Source organism: Pelophylax lessonae, assembly GCF_965119305.1.
Source record: "Pelophylax lessonae genome assembly, chromosome: 12".
Lineage (NCBI taxonomy): Eukaryota > Metazoa > Chordata > Amphibia > Anura > Ranidae > Pelophylax > Pelophylax lessonae.
Genome location: NC_138779.1, coordinates 56,494,020 through 56,515,724, shown reverse-complemented (window position 1 = coordinate 56,515,724; position 21,705 = coordinate 56,494,020). Strand labels below are relative to the sequence as shown.

The 21,705-nt window shown below is 44.0% G+C and overlaps 1 protein-coding gene across 1 annotated transcript; it reads right to left on the bottom strand.

The window, feature by feature from the left end:
- Positions 1-835: 835 nt before the first annotated feature.
- On the bottom strand, positions 836-19,315 carry SC5D (sterol-C5-desaturase). The gene is made up of 5 exons (XM_082273190.1): positions 19,158-19,315; positions 14,454-14,671; positions 10,631-10,763; positions 4,942-5,042; positions 836-1,483 (listed from the first exon to the last, which is right to left on the bottom strand). The coding sequence occupies exons 2-5, from the start codon at positions 14,661-14,663 to the stop codon at positions 1,064-1,066; spliced, it is 864 nt and encodes a 287-aa protein (XP_082129316.1). The 5' UTR covers positions 14,664-14,671; positions 19,158-19,315; the 3' UTR covers positions 836-1,063.
- Positions 19,316-21,705: the final 2,390 nt, after the last annotated feature.

Sequence of the window (21,705 nt, the reverse complement as noted above, 5' to 3'; positions counted from 1 at the left end):
ACAGTCTGAGTAGAAAAGCCTTTCTCTTGCCAGCATGCTGTATAGTGGAACCCTTGCTCTGCAGAGGTTTGATGCACCCCATGCTGACAAAGCTAGAGCTCTCCAATCAGCAAGGAGCATGAGTTTTTTTTTTTTTGATTGGCGAGCTCTAGCTAAACATGCATATATATGTCTGTGTTAGGACTGTTCAGTTATTGATTTAAGAAAATATATATATGTTTACCTGGAAGCTGCAGTTCCTCAGAGGGGTTAATATGGTTTATGAAGATTTGCACATGCCACAGATCCTACTGGCAAGCAAAGCAAATGCCATATTTATTTCTACTCTGCAGTTACTGCTGAGCTGTGATGCTTCTATCAGGACTTAACTTACTTAGCCCTGAATGTTGTTGTTTAAAGTGGAACTCTGAACAAAGAAATATTCCCACTACCACCCTCACTTTCCCATGAAGCTCCTCTCCTACCACAGATATTTAAAAAAAAATGTAACTTTAAATCTAAATTAAGTATTGCCCTCCCTTCAGGTCCAGGATGAAGATGGCAGTCACTGCCTTGTGATGGTAACCCCCCTACTCATCCTTCAACTTCTGCTGTGGCTTCCCTAACTGGGAGAGAGCAATGGCGCATTGGCCTGCCCAAAGTTTGAATCTAGTGTGCCAAGCAGGGAATTAATTAGTTGACTATTTCCCAGCACTATGGTTCAGATGAAGGGCCAGGCTGAGGGGTGGGCAACAGAAGTGGCTGCCTTGGGTGATTCAGCAGGAAGGGGGTGCAAATGAGGCAAAACTTGCAATCTATTCTGAAGGTAGCTCGCAGCTCATGGGGGGGGGGGGGGGTTCACACTTTGGCCTTTTTTCCTTGGGTACTAAAAGGACCTAGACTCAGCACTGGGCCAAGTGAATACCTTCATTACAGAAAATTAAATATTTTTGTACCCCTAACAGGTCTGCCCAGAGTTCCACTTTAATTACTGCCATCCTGTATATAGATTTCAGTTTAGCTGGTATGAGATCGTGATGTGGTCCGTACTGATCGGTATATAAATGTTTTTTAATGAGAGGTCTTAATTGCTCTTCTTGTCCAGGCCATTCTCTTGGCGGTCCTTGGCCTCCATTTTCCTGCAAAGATCATGTGGGCCATTTCCTTCCAGAGCAGAGGGGTTCTTGTAGGATCCTCCAATTTTATCCCACAGGGTGAAATATTGGCCGAAGTTGTAGTCGAAGTACAGGTGATGGTCGGTGTGATGGGCGGCACCATTGATTATGCTCTCCAGGATTTTGGGAACACGGTAGTCACCGTCATGAATGGAAACAGTCCAGATATTGACAAAGATGTAGAGACCCAGGTAGGTGACCTTGTGTAAGGGGAAGATGAAGGGGTAAATGTGGTATGGAAGACTCTGCAGGAAGCCATCGATGGGGTGGAAGGCATGGCTGGCGAAGGGTGATGTCACTTTCCACTTGTGGTGGGGTTTGTGGATAGTCTGAAAAATAAATAAAAATAATTATAATAGTTGCTTATACTCTAGTCCTATGAATGGGAGTCTGTGCTAAAAGAGGTACAGGGCTACCCTCTCTCACTGACCTGGAACAGGTACATATGACATCAACCCCCCTACCTTCCAACCCACCCACTTGTGTCGGTAGATACTGGAGCTTACAGGTTAGGATGCATCTATGAAAAGCCAGTGAATGAGCATGGCTTGGTGAGCACACCTCTGGATGGGAGCTGGCTTCATGACCAAATGGGCAAAGTGATGGTGTCCCTTTGAGTTAGAGGCCAAGTCCATCTTTTGCAAAAAAAAAAAAAAGTAGTAAATGCAGCCACATTTAACTCATTATCAAGGTGCATTTACTACTTTTTTTGCACTGAAGCCTGCAGAGTACAATGCACAGGCTTTATCAAATTAACCCCCAGCTTCAGCTTTGTGCAGAGGTATGGTTCAGAGATAGAGAAATTGTGACTGGACTATAAGGGGGTGAAGAAAGAGTGGTTACTGTGTGCACAGTACCTCTGGGACTTCCAGTATTTCCACTGAGCAATCCCATAGAATGGGTGACTTGGCTGTGCACGGCTCTGCCTGAATTTAAATAAAGGTCCCCATAGATTCATCAAATTTCTTTCCTTCCACCATGGGTAAAATGAAAAATCGCTGGATTCCCCCATCAGCACCCACTGTGTTGATGGGGAATACCTCAGACAGCACTGTTGTATTCTAGTGGCGGGGTGGTTGGGGATGGTGGGGAGCCTTCCCGGCTGACAGAACACATTGATTACTGCTAGCAGCTATAGCCGCAAGTTGATTGACGGATTGACTTCAGTACACTCAGCCTGCCCATGCATGGATCAAAAGTCAGCCGGTCACTGCTGAATCAGCCAAATTTCAGTCCATATATGGCTGGCTTAAAAATGTGTAGGAACAAGCACCGTGTGATTCAAGTGGCTCAGGTAGAGAAAGTGGGGGTGGGGTTGAGGATGCAGTATGATCACTAGATTGCTTTAAAAAAGGCCTGGATTCTTTCCTAGGTGTACATAATATAAATGGGTACTAACATTTTTTTTTTTTAGGTAAAGTTGATCCAGGGAATATCCGATTGCCTCTCGGGGGATAAGGAAGGAATTTTTTTCCCCTGCTGTAGCAAATTGGATCAAGCTTTGCTGGGGTTTATTTTCGCCTTTCTCTGGATCAACAGCGGGTATAGGATTGTGTATATGGGATTGTAAGGTTGGGTTTTCAATACTAATTTTTTTTTTTTTTTTTTTGGTTGAACCGGATGGACTTGTGTCTTTTTTCAACCTGTCTAACTATGTAACTATATGTAACTATGTGCCCATGCCTTGTGTTTAGCTGTAAAAAAGAAACAAGGTCAATATATGAACTTTACCTCACCAAAGCCCTAAGCTCCACCCTCTGTCATTCAAACGTTCAATGCCAAAACCTCAATGGCAGCCCTGCCATTGGATTTTTGAATGGTAGGAGGCAAGGCTTTACACGAGAAGTTATAGAAGCCTAAAGTCAACGTCAACAGAAGCTGAGACCCTATATGTATGAAGCTTGGCTTGGGATACAAGAGCTGCACAAGGACAAAGGACTTATTTCCAGAATAACAAAAGATGATTGCTGGAAGCTCCAGGAGTATTACCAGCATACACAATATGACAAATATTGTTTTTCAAATTTGTAAATGCTATTAAAATGCTGTGATTTAGCAAATTAAAGCTGTCTCCAGGCCCCCGTTATCTCCCTCCACCCTGATCGCTGGCATTAGAAAAATCAAAAATGTCCTTTTTATTCAGTCAGTCAAGCGACAATCCAGCACTACATCTTCTCTTCTTTTCTGTTTAGAGAAGGTGAAGTAATTCTTTTGGGGGTGGCCATGTCAGAGTCTACAGAACGTGTCCAGCGGCAGGGTTCTCTCAAGATCCAGAGTGATGTCAGCACAAGGCCACTGTCTGTCACGTCTGCAGCAATGAATCAACAGTCCCTGAAGCTGGAAATGGCAATGGCGAGAACCTCAAACGGCAAACCTAAGTAATGGCTAGTACACACGATGAGAAAAATCGTACAAAAAAAAAAAAAAAAACCCTGCATTTGAAGCGATCATCCAATAATCTATTCGATAGTACACAGCTTTCAAGAAGCAATCACAGCAGTTCATGCGAGAATATCCGAAGGGACAAACACATTACATACCAGAACAAACGATTTATGTGTAATTAGTACATTATTTGTACGAATAAAATAGAGTAACCAAGACTACGCATTATCGGAAAGTTGTATTTTGTTTTACAAGAATTTTTGTAACTTTAGTAAAATATTTGTTTTTGATATGAGACTGGCATGCAGAGAAAAAAAAAAAAAAATAATGATGATCATTCATCTGATATTCTCATCGTGTGTATGGGGCTTTAGTCTAGATTTCTCCGCAAAGCAGCCATTAAAATAAACAAGCAAAAAATTGGGGGAGCAAACCCTGAACATGTATATCTAAAGCCGGTGCAGCTATGAACCAAGCAACATGTATATTAAAAAAGAATAGCGCACACATGCAAAAGAAATGACTATCAAATATGGAGACAATCCATAAATAAAAATGGGGATTTAGTCCCACCATATGGCCATATCGTGCTCAAGCCCACCACTACGTCAAAGTACCCCATTATCAGTGGGTCCTACACTATCCATAAAAAAGGGGTGAATCCGGCCTCTCTAACGCTTGGAGACAACACTCCTTGCTGGGAGAGATGTGCTAATGCACTACAAGAAACTCCTCTTCTATCTACTCTACCAATTTTTTGCTTGGTTATTATGTATTCAGTCTGACCAGACTTCTATGGTTGAGCAACCCACCCCACCCCCCACACACACACACCTGTACTCTATCGGTGTCCACTATCTAGTGGATATAGGAGGAGTCCCTTGTAGTGCATTAGCACATCTCTCCCAGCAAGGAGTGTTGTCTCCAAGGGTTAGAGAGGCTGGATTCACCCAGTTGATGAATCCAAGGGTTTCACCTGATAATGGGGTACTTTGATGCAGTGGTGGGCTTGAGCACGATATGGCCATATGGTGGGACTAAATCCCCATTTTTATTTATGGATTGTCTCCATATTTGACAGCCATTAAAATGTTGTTTAGTTAAGGTTTAAATTTAGTTTAATAGTAATTATTATTTGCTACATGTGGCCTAAAGTAGAGTACAAGTGAAGAGATGCCAGAGCAGCTGTACACATAGAAGAAACTATCAGAATCGTTTTCATCCAGGAGAATAACAGGAAATATTGATCGCTGTCTTTCATTACCCAGCCCTAAGCACAGAGGGCTGCACAATAAACACAATAATTACTTTCTGTCCTAGTGAGCTAAGTGAATTTGCAGGCCCAGCACTTCCATCTCGTCCACATTTCCATCTCCCCCCCCACCCCTATAAGGTACCATACCTTATAGATGAGCTTGTGGTGCAGGAATCGGTGGATCCAATAGATGGCCATATCAGTGAAGAACAGGAAGGAGAACATGCTCAGGATCACTCCAAACCAGCCTGAAATAAAATCACAAGACAACTTATCCACCGCTGTCCGACAGTCACCACAAACAGTGCTAATAAAAGAGAACCAGTCACTTAGAATTTAGTGATTATATAGCACTTATCATTAAAAATCATTATTTCATTTAAAACATACACAGTACTTTTGCAGGCTGTATTTCGTTCATTTACAGCTACTTGACCCCCAGGCCTTCTCTGGCACTTTTTGTTTACATGTAACAATCAGTATTGTTTGCCAGAAAGTTTCTTAGAACCCCAAACATTATATATATATATATATATATATATATATATATATATATATATATATATATATATATATATATATATATATATATATATATATATATGTATATATATATATATATATATATATATATATATATATATATATATATATATATATATATATATATACACACACACACACACACACACACACACACACACATATATTTTTTTTTATTATTTTTTTATTTTTTATTTTTATTTTTTTAAAGCAGAGGCGCTAGAGAATAAATTGCTGGGTCTTTTTAATGTTACATTTTTTTTTTTTTGCCAGCAGTTTTGCAAACTCTTAACAAAAAAAAAAAAAAAACCTACACAATACCTAACCCGATTTTTTTTGCACCGCAGTCATGGTGCATGTGGGCACCAATGACCAAGTAAGAGGAAGGTGGAGGATCCTAAGGAATGATTTCAGGGACTTAGGGAATAGATTGAGGAATAGGACCTCCAAGGTGGTTTTCTCTGAAATACTGCCTGTACCTCGAGCCACACCAGAGAGGCAGAAGGAGATTAGGGAACTGAACAAGTGGCTGAGGAATTGGTGTAGGAAGGAAGGGTTTGGGTTCCTGGAGAACTGGGCTGACTTCTCAGTTGGCTACCGGCTCTTTAGTAAGGACGGGCTGCACCTTAATGGGGACAGTACAGCTCTATTGGGGAGAAAGATGGCCACCAAGTTGGAGGAGCTTTTAAACTAGAGTTGGGGGGGGGGGGTCAGAGGTAGAGTCAGTTAGGAGGGAGCAAAGGACAGAAGGTATTATTGGGGTCAGAAGCGACAGTAGATCCTTAACGTCAACCATTGGGGGTTCTGTGCGGACAAACCTCAGACCAAACAGGAATAGAATTAAACACTATTCACTATCAACTTCCACAAAACTAAGAGGGGTATATGCTAATGCCAGGATCCTAGCTAATAAAATGGATAAGTTGGAACTGTTAGTACATGAGGAGGACATAGACCTGGTGGGATTAACAGAAACTTGGTTCGACCCCTCACATGACTGGCTGGCCAATATCCAACGGTATTCTGTGTATCGGAAGGACAGGAAAGGAAAATGAGGGGGAGGGGTATGTCTCTATGTCAAGAATAATGTAAGGGTTGCTGAGAGTAGTGATATTATGGAAGTGATGAGTACGGAGTTAGAATCCGTGTGGGTAGAGCTCCGTAGGGAAGGTGAAAAGGGGAAAGTAAATGTGGGGGTTTGTTATAGGCCACCCAACCAAAGGGAGGAGGTAGAGCTGGAATTGATATCACTGTTGGGTAACGTGGCAAAGCTGGGATCAGCCATCCTATTAGGGGACTTCAATTATCCCGACATTGACTGGGAAGAGGAGACTGCACACTCACTAAAGGCCCGTCTCTTCAGGAAAACCTTACAGGACAACTACATTGGTGGATTCTCCTACTAGAAAGAATGCAGTGCTGGATCTATTAAATTACTAATGACACAGATCTAATCTCAGATGTAGGAGTCCGGGACAACTTGGGTTCTAACGATCACATGATGTTTACATTTAATGTAAATCACAATATATCAAGGCAAGAGGGGAACATAAGAACCCTAAACTTCAGAAGGGAAAACTTTCCCAAACTGTGCTTAACGATTGAGAAAATAATCTGGGACCAAACCCTAGGAACACTGACCATGGAGGAAAAATGGGAATGCTTTAGGAACATATTAAACAAAAGTATCTCACAGTGCATTCCAAGGGGAAATACATTTAGAAGAGCCAAAGCCAAACCTGGCTGGCTAAACCGTAATGTAACAAAACTTATTAGGGGAAAAAAATTGGCCTTCAAGAAATATAAATCAGAGGGCACAGTATTGGCTTTTCAGCAATACAAGGAATGAAATAAGAAATGAACATACGAAATCAAAATGGCTAAAACCAACTTCGAGAGTCAAATAGCAGAGGATGATAAAAAGAACCCTAAGAAATTCTTTAAATATATCAACAGCAAAAAAACGAGGGCAGAGCATGTTGCACACATAATTAACGATGATGGGAGGATGGTTACAGAGGACACAGAGAAGGCAACCGTGCTGAATGCTTTCTTCTCCTCAGTATTTACACATGAAAAGGAGGGGTACACTGACCATGACTGTATGGTTAGTAGTAATATACAGGTCTTGCCGCTATGGCTAACAGAGGGTGAAATCAGGGAAAGGCTGGATAAAATTAACACAAATAAATCACCAGGCCCGGATGGCGTACATCCGAGAGTACTCAAAGAACTCAGTAAGGTTATATCTAGACCACTGTTCCTGATCTTTGCAGATAGTATTTTGACAGGAACTGTACCAGGCAGCTGGAGGAAAGCTAACGTGATACCAATATTCAAGAAAGGGCAGAGGCATATCCCGGGAAATGATAGACTGGTCAACCTGACGTCAATAGTATGTAAACTTCTGGAAGGGATGAGAAGGGACTAAAAGCCTTAAAAGACTTTACAGGTTGCCACTTTAGATTTATACAGGATGTGCATACGAGACCGACACATGCATTCACCTTTGTGTGCAAGCATGGAGACACTTTAAAAAAAAAAAAAAAGTTATTTTACACCGTTGCTCTAAATTATTATTTTTTTTATTACTTTTATCGCTGTCACAAGAAATGTAAACATCCCTTGTGACAGCAATAAGCATGTGACAGGTACTCTTTATGGAGAGATCTGGGGTCTATAAGACCCCAGATACCTGCTCTGCCCTGTATAGCATTTGATCACACCAAGATCAGAGTGATCAAATGCTTTTTATTTTTAAAAATGGCACTGTTTATATCAGGTTAAACCAGAAGTGATGTAGGGCAGGGCTCAAACTTTTAAGTCCTGAGCTACTAGCCAGGCCTTAAGTGTTACTCGCCACCAGTTACCCCACCCAACTCCTACCCTGCCCCTAATTCCGCCCCTAAACACACCTTGATAAATTATCTCATCGAATGATACTGTTAAATGTTTTTGCATTAATGTAGAAGTTATAAAAATAAATATTAATAACATTATCAGTGCCCATCAATGCAGCCTACCAGTGCCCATCAGTGCAGCAGCATCAATGAAGCTTATCAGTGCGGCCTGATCAGTGCCCATCAGTGAAACCTCAACAGTGCCCATCGGTGCAGCCTGATCAGTGCCCATCAATGCAGCCTCACAAGCGCCCATCAATGCAGCCTCCCCTGTGCCCATCAATGCAGCCTCCCCTGTGCCCATCAATGCAGCCTCCCCTGTGCCCATCAATGCAGCCTCCCCTGTGCCATCAATGCAGCTTTACATGGGCCCCGTAATGCAGTTTCACCTGTGCCCTTCAATGCAGCTTCACCTGTGCGCTTCAATGCAGTTTCACCTGTGCCCTTCAATGCAGCTTTACATGGGCCCCCGTAATGCAGCTTCACCTGTGCCCTTCAATGCAGCTTCACCTGTGCCCTTCAATGGAGCTTCACCTGTGCCCTTCAATGGAGCTTCACCTGTGCCCTTCAATGGAGCTTCACCTGTGCCCTTCAATGGAGCTTCACCTGTGCCCTTCAATGGAGCTTCACCTGTGCCCTTCAATGGAGCTTCACCTGTGCCCTTCAATGGAGCTTCACCTGTGCCCTTCAATGCAGCTTCACCTGTGCCCTTCAATGCAGCTTCACCTGTGCCCTTCAATGCAGCTTCACCTGTGCCCTTCAATGCAGCTTTACCTAGGCCATCAATACAGCTTTACCTGGGCCATCAATGCAGCTTCACTTGTGCCATCAATGCACTGACCAGTGCAGAAAAGAGAGAGGAGAGGATATCTGGCCGGATAATCACAAAGCATGATCGTCCCGCTGTAACAGCTTTAATTTGAATGGCCGGGCACTGCTCCGGGTGTCGCTCAGGGGAAGAGAGTGGAAGAAGAAAGCCGATGGACGGGATTACCATAGAGCGGGGATCGTTCCGCTGTAACAGCATTCATTGTAATTGCCGGGCACTCGCCGACACACACAGTCCCGCCTCCTAGCCCGGCTTCTTTGATAGACAGAACACCTGGCCAACCGGGATGTGTGACGTCTATCAAAGGAGTCGGGCCAGGAGGCGGGACTGTGTGTGTCGGCGAGTGCCCGGCAATTACAATGAATGCTGTTACAATGGAACGATCCCCGCTCTATGGTAATCCCGTCCATCGGCTTTCCTCTTCCACTCTCTTCCCAGAGCAGCCCCACGCTCGCCCTAAATAATTTTCCACTCGCACAATGCGAGTAGGCAAGTGGAAAATTTGAGGGCTGATGTAGGGTCATCGCTTTTGGGTTACTATATCATAGAATTGAACAAAGCCGATTTGGTCTTTGCTCGGCTCTATGATCAGCCGGCGGATCGCATGTCTCGGTAGGACAGGACAGCCCAATGAAGCCGTGGAAGGGGGCACGTCCCCTTCCGCTGCTTGTAAAAGAAATCCAGTGACTAATTAGCCCCTAGGATTGCTTTTAAAAGAGAGTCGACCATCGGCTCTAAAAAACGGTAAAGCTGCAAGTAGCATTCTGATTTAACCACTTGGAAGTCCAGCGATGTACAGCTATGTCGCTGATCGGCAAGTGGTTAAAGGCAATGTACACTTTTAAATCCCTTGTTCAGTTTGTTTGCCCTACCTTATAATGATGGGCTTATGTGTTGTGACTGCAATTAAAAGGGTCATGGCTAATCGATCTCCCTATATCCACGCAATGTTTCAGCTAGTTTGTCCCTATGTGCCAAAGGGACAAGACAATTTCCTGTTCCAGGTCATATAGTATTGGATACATGCCTGTGCTAATGTGAAGAAACATATCACCTGTAAAACTGCAAGTGAGTTCTCTGTGTGTCTGTACCTGATCTACCAGCTTGTGCCTGTATCAGATCTAATTACTGTGTAGCTCTCACCTGCACCAGTGCTAGACTGGGAAACCCAGGGATTGTGGGTGTCAGCTCTCACTTAACAGACAGAGGCCATTCATTATCCTGTGCAGTGCCAGGCTGGATGCCTCATGTTTCAGCACAAACTGAATCTGCTGACACCGGAATGTGAAGATTTTACTATACTGTACTACTTTTATAGGCTGTGCAGTGCATACAGAGCACCTAATGACACAGTGAAACTACATGATCAATGGCCATCTTGTGCAGGTGAAAAACACAAGGTGTGAGAAAGAACCACGCCTTTAATAAACTGTCATAATGCATCTGAGGACCAACAAGCAGTGTAAGATAATGAAAATGACGGAGACTGACGCCCATCTACTCAATGAATAACAGCAACACATCAGTCATAGTATTAAAAATGAAAGTACAGAAATGTATTTACCATAGGGGGAACTGTTGATGTCATCATAGAGCCTACTGTAGCCCCGAACTTCAGCAAAAAACAGAGCAACCGTGGGGACACTCATCCAAGGCATGGACTTCAAGGAGAAGAAGATCTCTCGGCGGACTTGATTCTATAAACAAGAATAACACTGGTAGAACACCATTCATTCAGCTCCTGCACTCAGTTTTGCTGATGTATAGTTCTCCATAGGCTTGAAAAGGCATCAACCTGAAAATTTCAGGCAGTATGGATTCAGAGGACTGCCCAAAAATGGAGGACATATTAAAGCCCAGCTCCAGACTCAGGATCTTCTCACACTGTTTACCCTCTACACCCCTTGGAGCATCCCTGACCCTTTAAAACAAACTTTCCACCTCCGTGGCAAGGTCCACTTATTCAAGGTCTTTCCCTCCTCTTTAAAATGCTGCGTAGAGGTTCCTTGACGTAGATCCCTAGCCATTTGCGGCTCCCTATACTATGCCCTACTTTGTCCCACTCTTTGGATGTTTGGGATACGATACGGCATCGTAAATCACTAGCATTTTTTTCACTCGTTATCCCCAATTTTTTGCAACCCAGAGTTTGTCCCAGAGCTAGTACCTACCTAATTTCACTGGTGGCTCAACAAGGGTGTTCTACGGATCGGGGACTACCTTAAAGTGGACCAACCATACTCCTTGCAATATTTTGAAGATAAGTTTACAGCTGCCCCCTAGTGAGACATTTCAATATTATCAACTTAGATCTTTCTTGCGTTCTAAGCTTGCCCTACTAGATGGGCCCCTTAAGCCCCGTACACACGTACTGATCGTCGGCCGAACGATCGGCCGTCTTTTGTCCAGGGCTGTTGTGTCTGTTGAAAACTGCAAAAGACTGCACACGAATTTTGTCGGCCAACAACAGCCGACTGCAGAAGTGATGTCATGTGATGGTTAACTTTCCTTGTCTTTTTTCTTTTCTGAGCATGCTCAGTCTTGCAAATCTGCTGTCAGTGTCTGTCGGCCGAAATCTGTACTGACTGGCGAACAATCGGCCGTTCTGGTGTTGGCCAACAAAAATTTCATGCCTGCACACCCGATTCTGTTCGGCCGAAAATGCGCTGTCAGTTGTCGGAAGCATCATACTAACAAGCTGACAATCGGCCGATCGTTCGGCGGCCAAATATTTATGGCCGACAATCGGTACGTGTGTACGGGGCTTTACACTCACCGTTTTTTAATGATCTTGTCAAGCAAGAGGCCTTTTGCGATGATGAATTTCTGCAATATATGCTTCCCTCGCTGAACCGACTACCAAACTCTCATATATGACCCAATGGGAGCGGGACCTGAGTTTTACATGGGAACTGTCAGACTGGCAGGACGTGGCGTAGAATGTTTAACTTTATTTATTCAGTGATGGGAGTAAGTATTCGCAGATCCCCAGAGGCGGCCCTCTTCCATAAGCTACCTGACAAGGTTGCAAAGAAATCTGTGAAACTCATTACTTATATGTTCCTGGCAGCACAAAATACTTTAGTTAAACATTGGTAGCGGTTGGTTTTACCATTTGACTATGTGACTATGTGAAGCATAAGCTTAATTGGATTACGGTCAATGACAAACGCACCTGTACTCTCCGACTCCGTAACAACACTAAGAAGTTTGACAGAACGTAGGACCCATGGATTCAGTACTTTTCAGTTCCTGGCTAATCTTTCTCCCCCCCTGACTTCTGTAGTGCGGGGGGGGGGGGGGGGGGTCGTTCTTCTGCCGACAAAATCCCTGGGAAATCCGAGTAGTTCAAATCTTGTAAGAGAACACTACAACACGTGGAGATTTGGAGATATGGCCAAAAGGAGGATTATTTCACTCTCTCGTCCCAGCGCAGACATAGACGATGCAGAGGAAAGTCAAGTAATTTATTTAATTATTTGTTCCCCCATGGGTACTTTTATGCAGCATTTTAGAAAGAGGGAGAGAGCATCCTGACTAAGTAGAACTTGCCACAGAAATGTAAGGTCCACTTTAAAAAAGAATTACTATACATACCTGTTTCTCAACCATGTGTCAAATACCTGTTCCTCCGCCACAAAGCGTGTTGTGGGAGGAGTTGTTATGCACCTAGAACTGTCGAATACCTGCAGTAATGGGGGGGAGCAGCAAAGTGATGGATTTTGAAATACAGTACACACTCTACTATTACAGCATGGGCCTTGTTTATGGGTGACCCTGTGATGACATGGTCACTTTAAGAAAGAATGAAAAATAGGTCCCCATATTTGTCTTCATTAAATATTTATTTTACCACCTTTGTGCTTAGCAGAAATATGTTAACATAAAATATAAATTAATCTGTACTGGGAAAATCCTTGAAGTAGGGTGGCTAACACGTCAAAAAACGTATAGCAAATCAGAGATAGTAAATTGGGCAAATACATTTTTTTCTCAGAAAATTGTGAAATTCTTTATTTACCTGAATATGTACAAATCCTATATACGTTGAACTGCAGAGAATGACGCAATTCATGGACTTTGATCGCCCTTGTTCATTGAATCGATATTCATGTTTACTGGTATACTAAAAATGTAAAGAGCAGTATGGGCTATGAGAAAAAAAAAAAACCTTATACTCACCTAAGTCGATACAGAATCAAGTTGATGCTCCATCAGTCCCCTGCTGGCTCCAGACACTATTCGGTCAGTTCTTCCCTCTGTGACTGTCAGTCAGCACCTTCATGATCTCCCCTCCAGTGCTCACTGTAGAGATTGGCTGTGAAGTGGCGGGAGGAGCTGGGTCAGGCTCTCGGCGGATCGCTTAGAAGCTGAGCCTGGTACCGGTCCAGGCTTCAGGGTGGATCCTGACCATGTGGGGTTCTCCCTTCTGCAACTGTCAGTCAGCACCCCCCTGCTCTCCCCTCCAGTGCTCACTGGAGCGATAGGCTGTGGAGGGGCAGAAGGAGCTGGGTCAGGCTCTCTGCGGATCGCTTAGAAGCTGAGCCTGGTACCGGTCCAGGCTTCAGGGTGGATCCTGACCATATGGGGTTCTCCCTTCTGCAACTGTCAGTCAGCACCCCCCTGCTCTCCCCTCCAGTGCTCACTGGAGCGATAGGCTGTGGAGGGGCAGAAGGAGCTGGGTCAGGCTCTCGGCGGATTGCTTAGAAGCTGAGCCTGGTACCGGTCCAGGCTTCAGGGTGGATTCTGACCACGTGGGGTTCTCCCTTCTGCAACTGTCAGTCAGCACCCCCCTGCTCTCCCCTCCAGTACTCACTGGAGAGATAGGCTGTGGAGGGGCAGAAGGAGCTGGGTCAGGCTCTCGGCGGATTGCTGAAAGACTGAGCCAGGTGCCGGTCCAGGCTTCTGGGTGGATCCCGACTATTTGCTCAGAATTTTTTTAGAGCCTTGGCTGGCTCTGTAACATCAGCTGGAAGAAGGCTCCAGCCTGCTGTCGGCTGAAAACAGGTCGCAGGAGTGAAGAACGAACTGCACTCCTGTGACCCATAGGAAAAGTATGACCAAAATAGCTTTGGCCATACTTCTCATTTAGGAGTGCGCTGAAGAAGATATCTGCCAGTTCTAATGCTGTCTAGGATGTCTTGGCTTCCTGCCTCTTTGGATGGACTGACTTGTGCCTGAACTCTACAGTAGTCGGGTCTACAGGTCTATGTTTCTCACAACAACCAACCAGACTGCAGATTTTTTTTTAATCCAAAAGATTTGATGTCACAATGATCCCAGAAGTCTGCCAGTAATCCATATAATTCACTGGTGACAGACCCCCCTGATTATCAGAAGTCATCTCTCTCCCAGTCATTGTATCTATAGGGGCACTCAGTCCTCACCTTTAGGAACTGCGGATGTTTCATCAGTGAGTGGTCAAACACAAAATAATAGCTGAGGGCTCCAAACAAAAGGTAGATGACGAAGCCGCCGAGATTGGTGACGATTAGGAGGCTGATGATCTGCCGGATGGGTTCATCCTCTGGCCAGGATGCCGGGTATACGTAGGGGCTTAAGAAGTAATAGTCTGCGACATTCAGAACAAGATCCATGGTTGTATCTGGAAGACAAAGTGACACAATGGGTAGCAGTAGCCAGTAACATTTAACTTGACTTGCGTGTCAGGAACATACAACACAACATATATAGTGGGGGAATAATCTCAAATGTAATGCTTCCAGGACGCAGACTACTTGCCAATCTTTATTTAATGGCTTTCTTGCTCAATTTATTCAACAAAAAATTCCAAACATTACATAAAGTGTAAACCAAGCTGTCCTTGGCAAAATCAATACTTCATACCAGCCTCTTGGCTTGTTCTAGACTAGTGGTGGTCAAGTTTTTTGATATGGGGGGCCTTAAGTGTGTCCCCTGACATGACCAAAGGGTTGCACATAAAATGCAGTGAATATCCATTATTAGAGACAGCAGACACAATACAGGATATAGAGAAGGACTATGGGCAGAATACGTACAAGAGATGGTCAGAGACTGTGGACATGATACAGGAGATGGTCAGAGATTACAGACATGATACAGGAGATGGTCAGAGACTGTGGAAATGACACAGGAGATGGTCAGAGACTGCGGACATGGCACAAGAGATGGTCAGAGACTGCGGACATGACACAGGAGATGGTCAGAGACTGCGGACATGATACAAGAGATGGTCAGAGACTGCAGACATGATACAAGAGATGGTCAGAGACTGCGGACATGATACAAGAGATGGTCAGAGACTGCAGACATGATACAAGAGATGGTCAGAGACTGCGGACATGATACAAGAGATGGTCAGAGACTGCGGACATGATACAAGAGATGGTCAGAGACTGCGGACATGATACAAGAGATGGTCAGAGACTGCGGACATGATACAAGAGATGGTCAGAGACTGCGGACATGGCACAAGAGATGGTCAGAGACTGCGGACATGACACAGGAGATGGTCAGAGACTGCGGACATGATACAAGAGATGGTCAGAGACTGCAGACATGATACAAGAGATGGTCAGAGACTGCGGACATGATACAAGAGATGGTCAGAGACTGCAGACATGATACAAGAGATGGTCAGAGACTGCGGACATGATACAAGAGATGGTCAGAGACTGCAGACATGACACAGGAGATGGTCAGAGACTGCAGACATGACAAAGGAGATGGTCAGAGACTGCAGACATGACACAGGAGATGGTCAGAGACTGCAGACATGACACAGGAGATGGTCAGAGACTGCAGACATGATACAGGAGATGGTCAGAGACTGCGGACATGACACAGGAGATGGTCAGAGACTGCGGACATGACACAGGAGATGGGTGCTTAACCCTAAACTTAAGCCAAACCCTTCTGCAAGAGAAATGAGCTCTAACCCTAACCGTGGCCTAACCCTTGCCATGACCCTAACCCAACCCTTACCTTAACCCAAACCCTTCTGCGAGAGAAAAAAACTCAAACCTTAACTCAAACCCTTTTGCAAGAGAAATAAGCTCTAACCGTAGTCATAACCCTTGCCATAACTAGAGATGCACCGAAAATGGTGTTATTGGCATTTTGCCGACAAGAGAAAAAGTTGCAGATAATGGCACATTTTGCCACAAATTCACATTGATTTTGACACAATTTTACAGTGAATTCGTGGCAATTTGCGGCGATTTTAAAGAAAATTTGCAGCGATTTTACCTGGCGTATGATTTGTTTTTCATAGATGTTGTGACTCAAAAACATAAATTTGGTGCGTTTTTGATGTGCTCTTGCTGCATTTTCAATGCATTTCCACAGAGAGGTGCGTTTTTTAACACCACAATGAACCATAGAATTTAAAGGGATAAATTTTTCTTGCTCTTTTCTTGCGCACAAAAAGTGGCAATAATGGCTGACAATAAATTCATAGTCATTTAAATTCATGATATTAAGAGGTTGTAAACCTGCTAAAAAAAAAAAAAAAAAAAAAAAACCTGTTAGACAAAGGCATAATGAGCTAGTATGCATTGCATACTAGCTCATTATGAAATACTTACCTAGCAGCACCCGCTCACCGCTGAGGTGTACGACATGTTCACCGGTCTTCCTTCCCAATCAAGTCCTCTGGCCGCCTGACTGGTCCGGAGCTGCAATGACGCGTGAGCCGCCTTTCACGGGACAGGGCTCTGAAGGAACGGCATGGGATACATGTAAGGTAAATATCTCCTAAACGGTGCATGTTTAGGAGATATTTACAGTACCTATAGGTAAGCCTTATTATAAGCCTACCTATAGGCAAAAGTTATAGAGGGAAGTTTACTTCTTGAATTAAAAAGTCAAATATAATACAATTATTTATAAAATATAAATATTTTTTTAAAAACTGTCACTTTCGGTTTCTGGCCAAGTGCATCCTGAATTTTTGGTTTCGGCACCAACATTTCCATCCGGCGCACCCCTAACCCTAACCATCACTGCGGCCAGAATAGGAATTGTGTCACACCATGTATATTACAGTGTTAATTTTGGCAGCAAATTTCAATTTAGTTTTAGTCTTAGTCTTAGGACTAAAATGGCATTTTAGTTTTAGTCCTATTTTAGTCTTCTGCAAGTGTTTTAGTTTTAGTCGTATTTAGTCGACTAAAACTCCAGTATATTTTAGTCGACTAAAACGCCCTACATTTTAGTCGACTAAAATTCATTTTAGTCATCTATAATCAAATGGGTGTAGTTCAATTGTAATTTGTAATGCATTATTTAAGCATTTCTCTACAATTTCCAAACTCATTATATACTACTGCTGGTCCTGGAGTGAAAAATCTAATATGTTATTATTTATGCTTTGAGCATGCACCAGTGTTAATTTTTGGCAGCAAATTTCGATTTAGTTTTAGTTATAGTCTTTTGACTAAAATGCCATTTTAGTTTTAGTCGTATTTTAGTCTTAAGACTAAAATGCCATTTTAGTTTTAGTCGTATTTTAGTCATCTGAATTGTGTTAGTCGACGAAAACGTTTTAGTCGGTTTTAGTCGACGAAATTAACACTGGTATATTATTATTTGTGAAAGCCAAAATGGCATCAAAATTGCATAAAGTCGCACTGTAAATCGCACAATTTTGAAGTCGTGAATGGAGTCTTACAATCACTTTCAAAGCCTTCTTAACCACTTGTCACCCTTAGTCTGGATGTATACGGCATCGGGAACAAGTGAGTATACCAGGATCATCCTGGTATCATTCTGTAGTGCCAACAGATCGGCTTTCTAGCTCTACAGCCGCCTGACCACTTTGAGGCTGGGTTCACACTGATGCGATTGCAGACATCGCATGTGATTTGCGCCGCATTCCTGTGAACATAACATGCGATGTCTGTGCCATACGAATTCAGCCAAACAGTTTGTATGGCTAAAAATCGCATCACATTCACACCAAAATGGTGCAGGACCCTTTTTTTGGTCCACACTGGAATGGGATCACATGGGGTGTTCAGATCCATATGATGCGATTTCATCCGATTTCCACAGTTCACACTGCTAACCAATTTAGGGGTGTCCTTAACTTTACATTGACACCCACAGCAGATCGCAGAGTGAACTGCCAGCTATTCTGATGCGGTGCTGGAAACCCCCACAGGAATCACAGTGGTTCCCACCAGTGTAAACCCAGTCTAAGGGGTTGGAAGGGGACCCCCCCATGCAATTTTAAAGGGGACCCCCTCATGAAATTTTAAAGGGGACCCCCCCCATGCAATTTTAAAGGGGATTCCCCCCCCCCCATGCAATTTTAAAGTGTGACATGTTTGGTATCTATTTACTGGGCACAACATCATCCTTTATATTTAATCAAAATCTATCATGATATGTGTATTATATTGTGTTTGTGAGCCCTAAAAGTCATAGAAGTGGATTTCTTCCTGAAAACCTGCCTTTGATAAACAGATCATGGATCCATAATTGCAACAACCACCATTTTATTCTCCGGGGTCTTTGCTTTCAGATAATATATCAGGTTTGTGCGGCTCAAAAGCATTTTCTAGCCAATAAAATGCCTTATCTTCTAGATTGTAAGCTCTAATGAGCAGGGCCCTCTGATTCCTCCTGTATTGAATTGTACTGTAACTGTATTGTCTTCCCCCACATTGTAAAGCGCTGCGAAAACTGTTGGCGCTATATAAATCCTGTATAATAATAATAATAATAATATGTTACATGTGTGAGAGAAATGTGAGAATCGGCATGGGTGACAAGCGGTTAACAGGCTGCCAGAAAAGGATTCACACAGCGCACATTCCTGTATAACACACCTCTATGTGAATGGGCCCCTATAGTCACCTGCTCAGTATAACCAATGATAAAAAGCCCCCCCCTCACCTCATCATTTCTTGCTCAGGTGTCACAGGGACAGGAAGTGAGCGGATATCCCCACATTGGGGTCCCAGGCAGTGTAGAAGAAGCGGTGTACTGAGCTATGTGGTAGAATACATGCTATATACACCCTTCTATAGGACGGATATGTAGAATATACACACAAAACAGGTCTATATACACTCTCCCCCTCCTCCAGCCCCCGTCCTCCTTACCTGGGGTCGGTGTTCCCCTCCCGGTGTCCGGTGTTTCAGGCCCTGTCAGGTGCGAGTGACAGTAGGCGGGGCACGCACTCTGTTGTGACAGCGGAGAACGGGGCGGGAACAGATGGACTGATGTGACGTCACCCGCCCCAGGACTGGCGAGACGATCGACAGGCCGGCCATGTGACGGCGAGGAAAGCGGCGATTGGGCGCCCAATTGTCTCCAGTCGGCTCGGGGCCCGCCTCTTCCCAAGGTGAGAGGGGCGGGGATTAAAAGCGGAAGCGTTGCTAAGACACGGAGCTTTTCTGCGATGGTGAGGAGCGGCGTGCTGAGGAGGGGGCGGAGCTAGGAGCTGAATCCCGCCAATTTCGAGTCAGAGTCTTCTAGTTTCTCTCATGTAGCTCAGTGTATGTGTTATCAGTATAATATATACAGTATATATATATATATATATATACACATAACAATACAGTAATTACATAGGAGTGAAAGGAAGGCTTCTGTTATAAGCAGTTTGCCATAGAAATTAATGAAAGATCTTCATACTGAGCTGTCCACCATAGAAGAGAATGAAAGGCCTCTGGGCCGAGATGTCCCCACATATAAACGAATAAATAGTTGTGGGCCAAGCTATCATAGAAGAGAATGAGAGGCTTCCGGGCCAAGCTGTCCCGCACGTAAGCAAAGTAAATGCCTGCAGGCCTCGCTGTCTACCATATAAATAAATTAAAGAATTCTGGGTCATGTGGTCTGCTATAGACGTGAATGAAAGGCCTCTATGCCAAGCTGTCCACCACAGAAGAGAGCAAAAAGCCTCTGGGCCAAGCAGTCTGCCAAAGGAAATGAATGAAAGGCCTTCATACTGAGCTGTACACCATAGAAGAGAATGAAAGGCCTCTGGGTCAAGCTGCCCCCCTATGAATGAAAAGTTCTGGGCCAAGCTGTCTGTCATAGAAGAGAATGAAAGGCCTCCAGGCCAAGCTGTCTGCTATATAAGTGAATACAAGGTTTTGGGCCAGGCTGTCCAACATAGAAGTGAATGAAAGGTCCCGAGCCACAGTGTCTGGTATAGAAGAGAAAGAAAGGCCCCCACGCCAATCTGTCTGCTATATAAGTGAATGAAATGTTCTTGGCCAAGCTGCCCATCATAGAAGAGAATGAAAGATTCATTGGCCACAGTGTCTGGTATAGAAGAGAAAGAAAGGCCCCCACGCCAATCTGTCTGTTATATAAGATAATGAAATGTTCTGGGCCAAGCTGTCCATCATAGAAGAGAATGAAAGGCCCCCACGTCAATCCCTCTGCTATATAAGTGAATGAAATGTTCTGGGTCAAGCTGTCCATCATAGAAGAGAATGAAAGGCCCCCACGCCAATCCCTCTGCTATATAAGTGAATTAAAGGTTCTGGGCCAAGCTGTCCATCATAGATGTAAATGAAAGACTCCAGGCCACAGTGTCTGGTATACAGTAGTAGTGAATGAAAGCCCTCAAGACCAAACTTGCTGCTATAAGAGTGTAACTGTGCAACATTATTGTTATGCAGAATAGCATTTGGCCACAAGATGGCAGTGCTCTGTAACTTAGTTATCACACAGACTTAAAGGAATGCTGAGACTTATATGTGGTAGCAGGATTCTTTCATTCAAATTTGCTGTAACTAAACTACACAGCCCAAAGAGCTGGTAAGGGGATGGGAGCATTTAAAAATTCAGAAAGCCAGGTAAAGCAGGGGAAGATGGGAGATACTGGGTTAGAGACTGTTTCCAATTACTTGAGTTTAGAACAGTCACCTGCATAGGCCTACACTTTCCAGCAAAGACGCTATTGCCCATCCATTACTGCATTTTACTACTTTTAACTGCTTAACCAGGCCTGTCTGCAGGCTTTCAGAGACCACGTTTTTCACCATCCCTGCCAGGCAGGAATCCTGCATGCACTTCATCCCAGGTTCCAACTATCCAAGGAAGAAATTAGCTTCTCAAGTTCCATTTAAAGGGACACACGTCTACCAATTTCTATTCCCCCCTCATTCTCTCTCTACTGAATCAACCTCTGTTTCCTCTTAGTTGCCTTTAAAGTGACCCTTCACACTCTCCCCCCAGGCCTATTAAAGGCGAACTGTGTTGGCTACCTTACTATCCCTTGGGTAACTCCATGTCACCACAAAGAGACTTCACCTTTATTGTGCACCACTGCATGGGCCCCAACTAGCTGGCTGGCAGAAGAGCTTTTCACATACTCATGGTACCTTGGGATATCCTTATCTAGATTTCTGTCAGGGTGCCAGGAATCCAGACCACATGGGGATGCAGGTAAAAATAAAGAAGTTTATTGGAGCAAACAACAATAAACACACAGCAAGAGTGAGGAAGTGAGAGCAGGAACAAGCCGGGGTCAAGTCCAGAAGCGGGTAGTCATCCAAGCCGGAGTCGAGTCCAGAAGCGAGTAGTCTACCGATGCCGGATCGTCTGCTGATGCGGGGTCGTCTGACGATGCGGGCTCGAGAGCCAGGAGAGTCTTCAGTCAACATAAACAAAAGAAATATCAGCGCAGTGAGG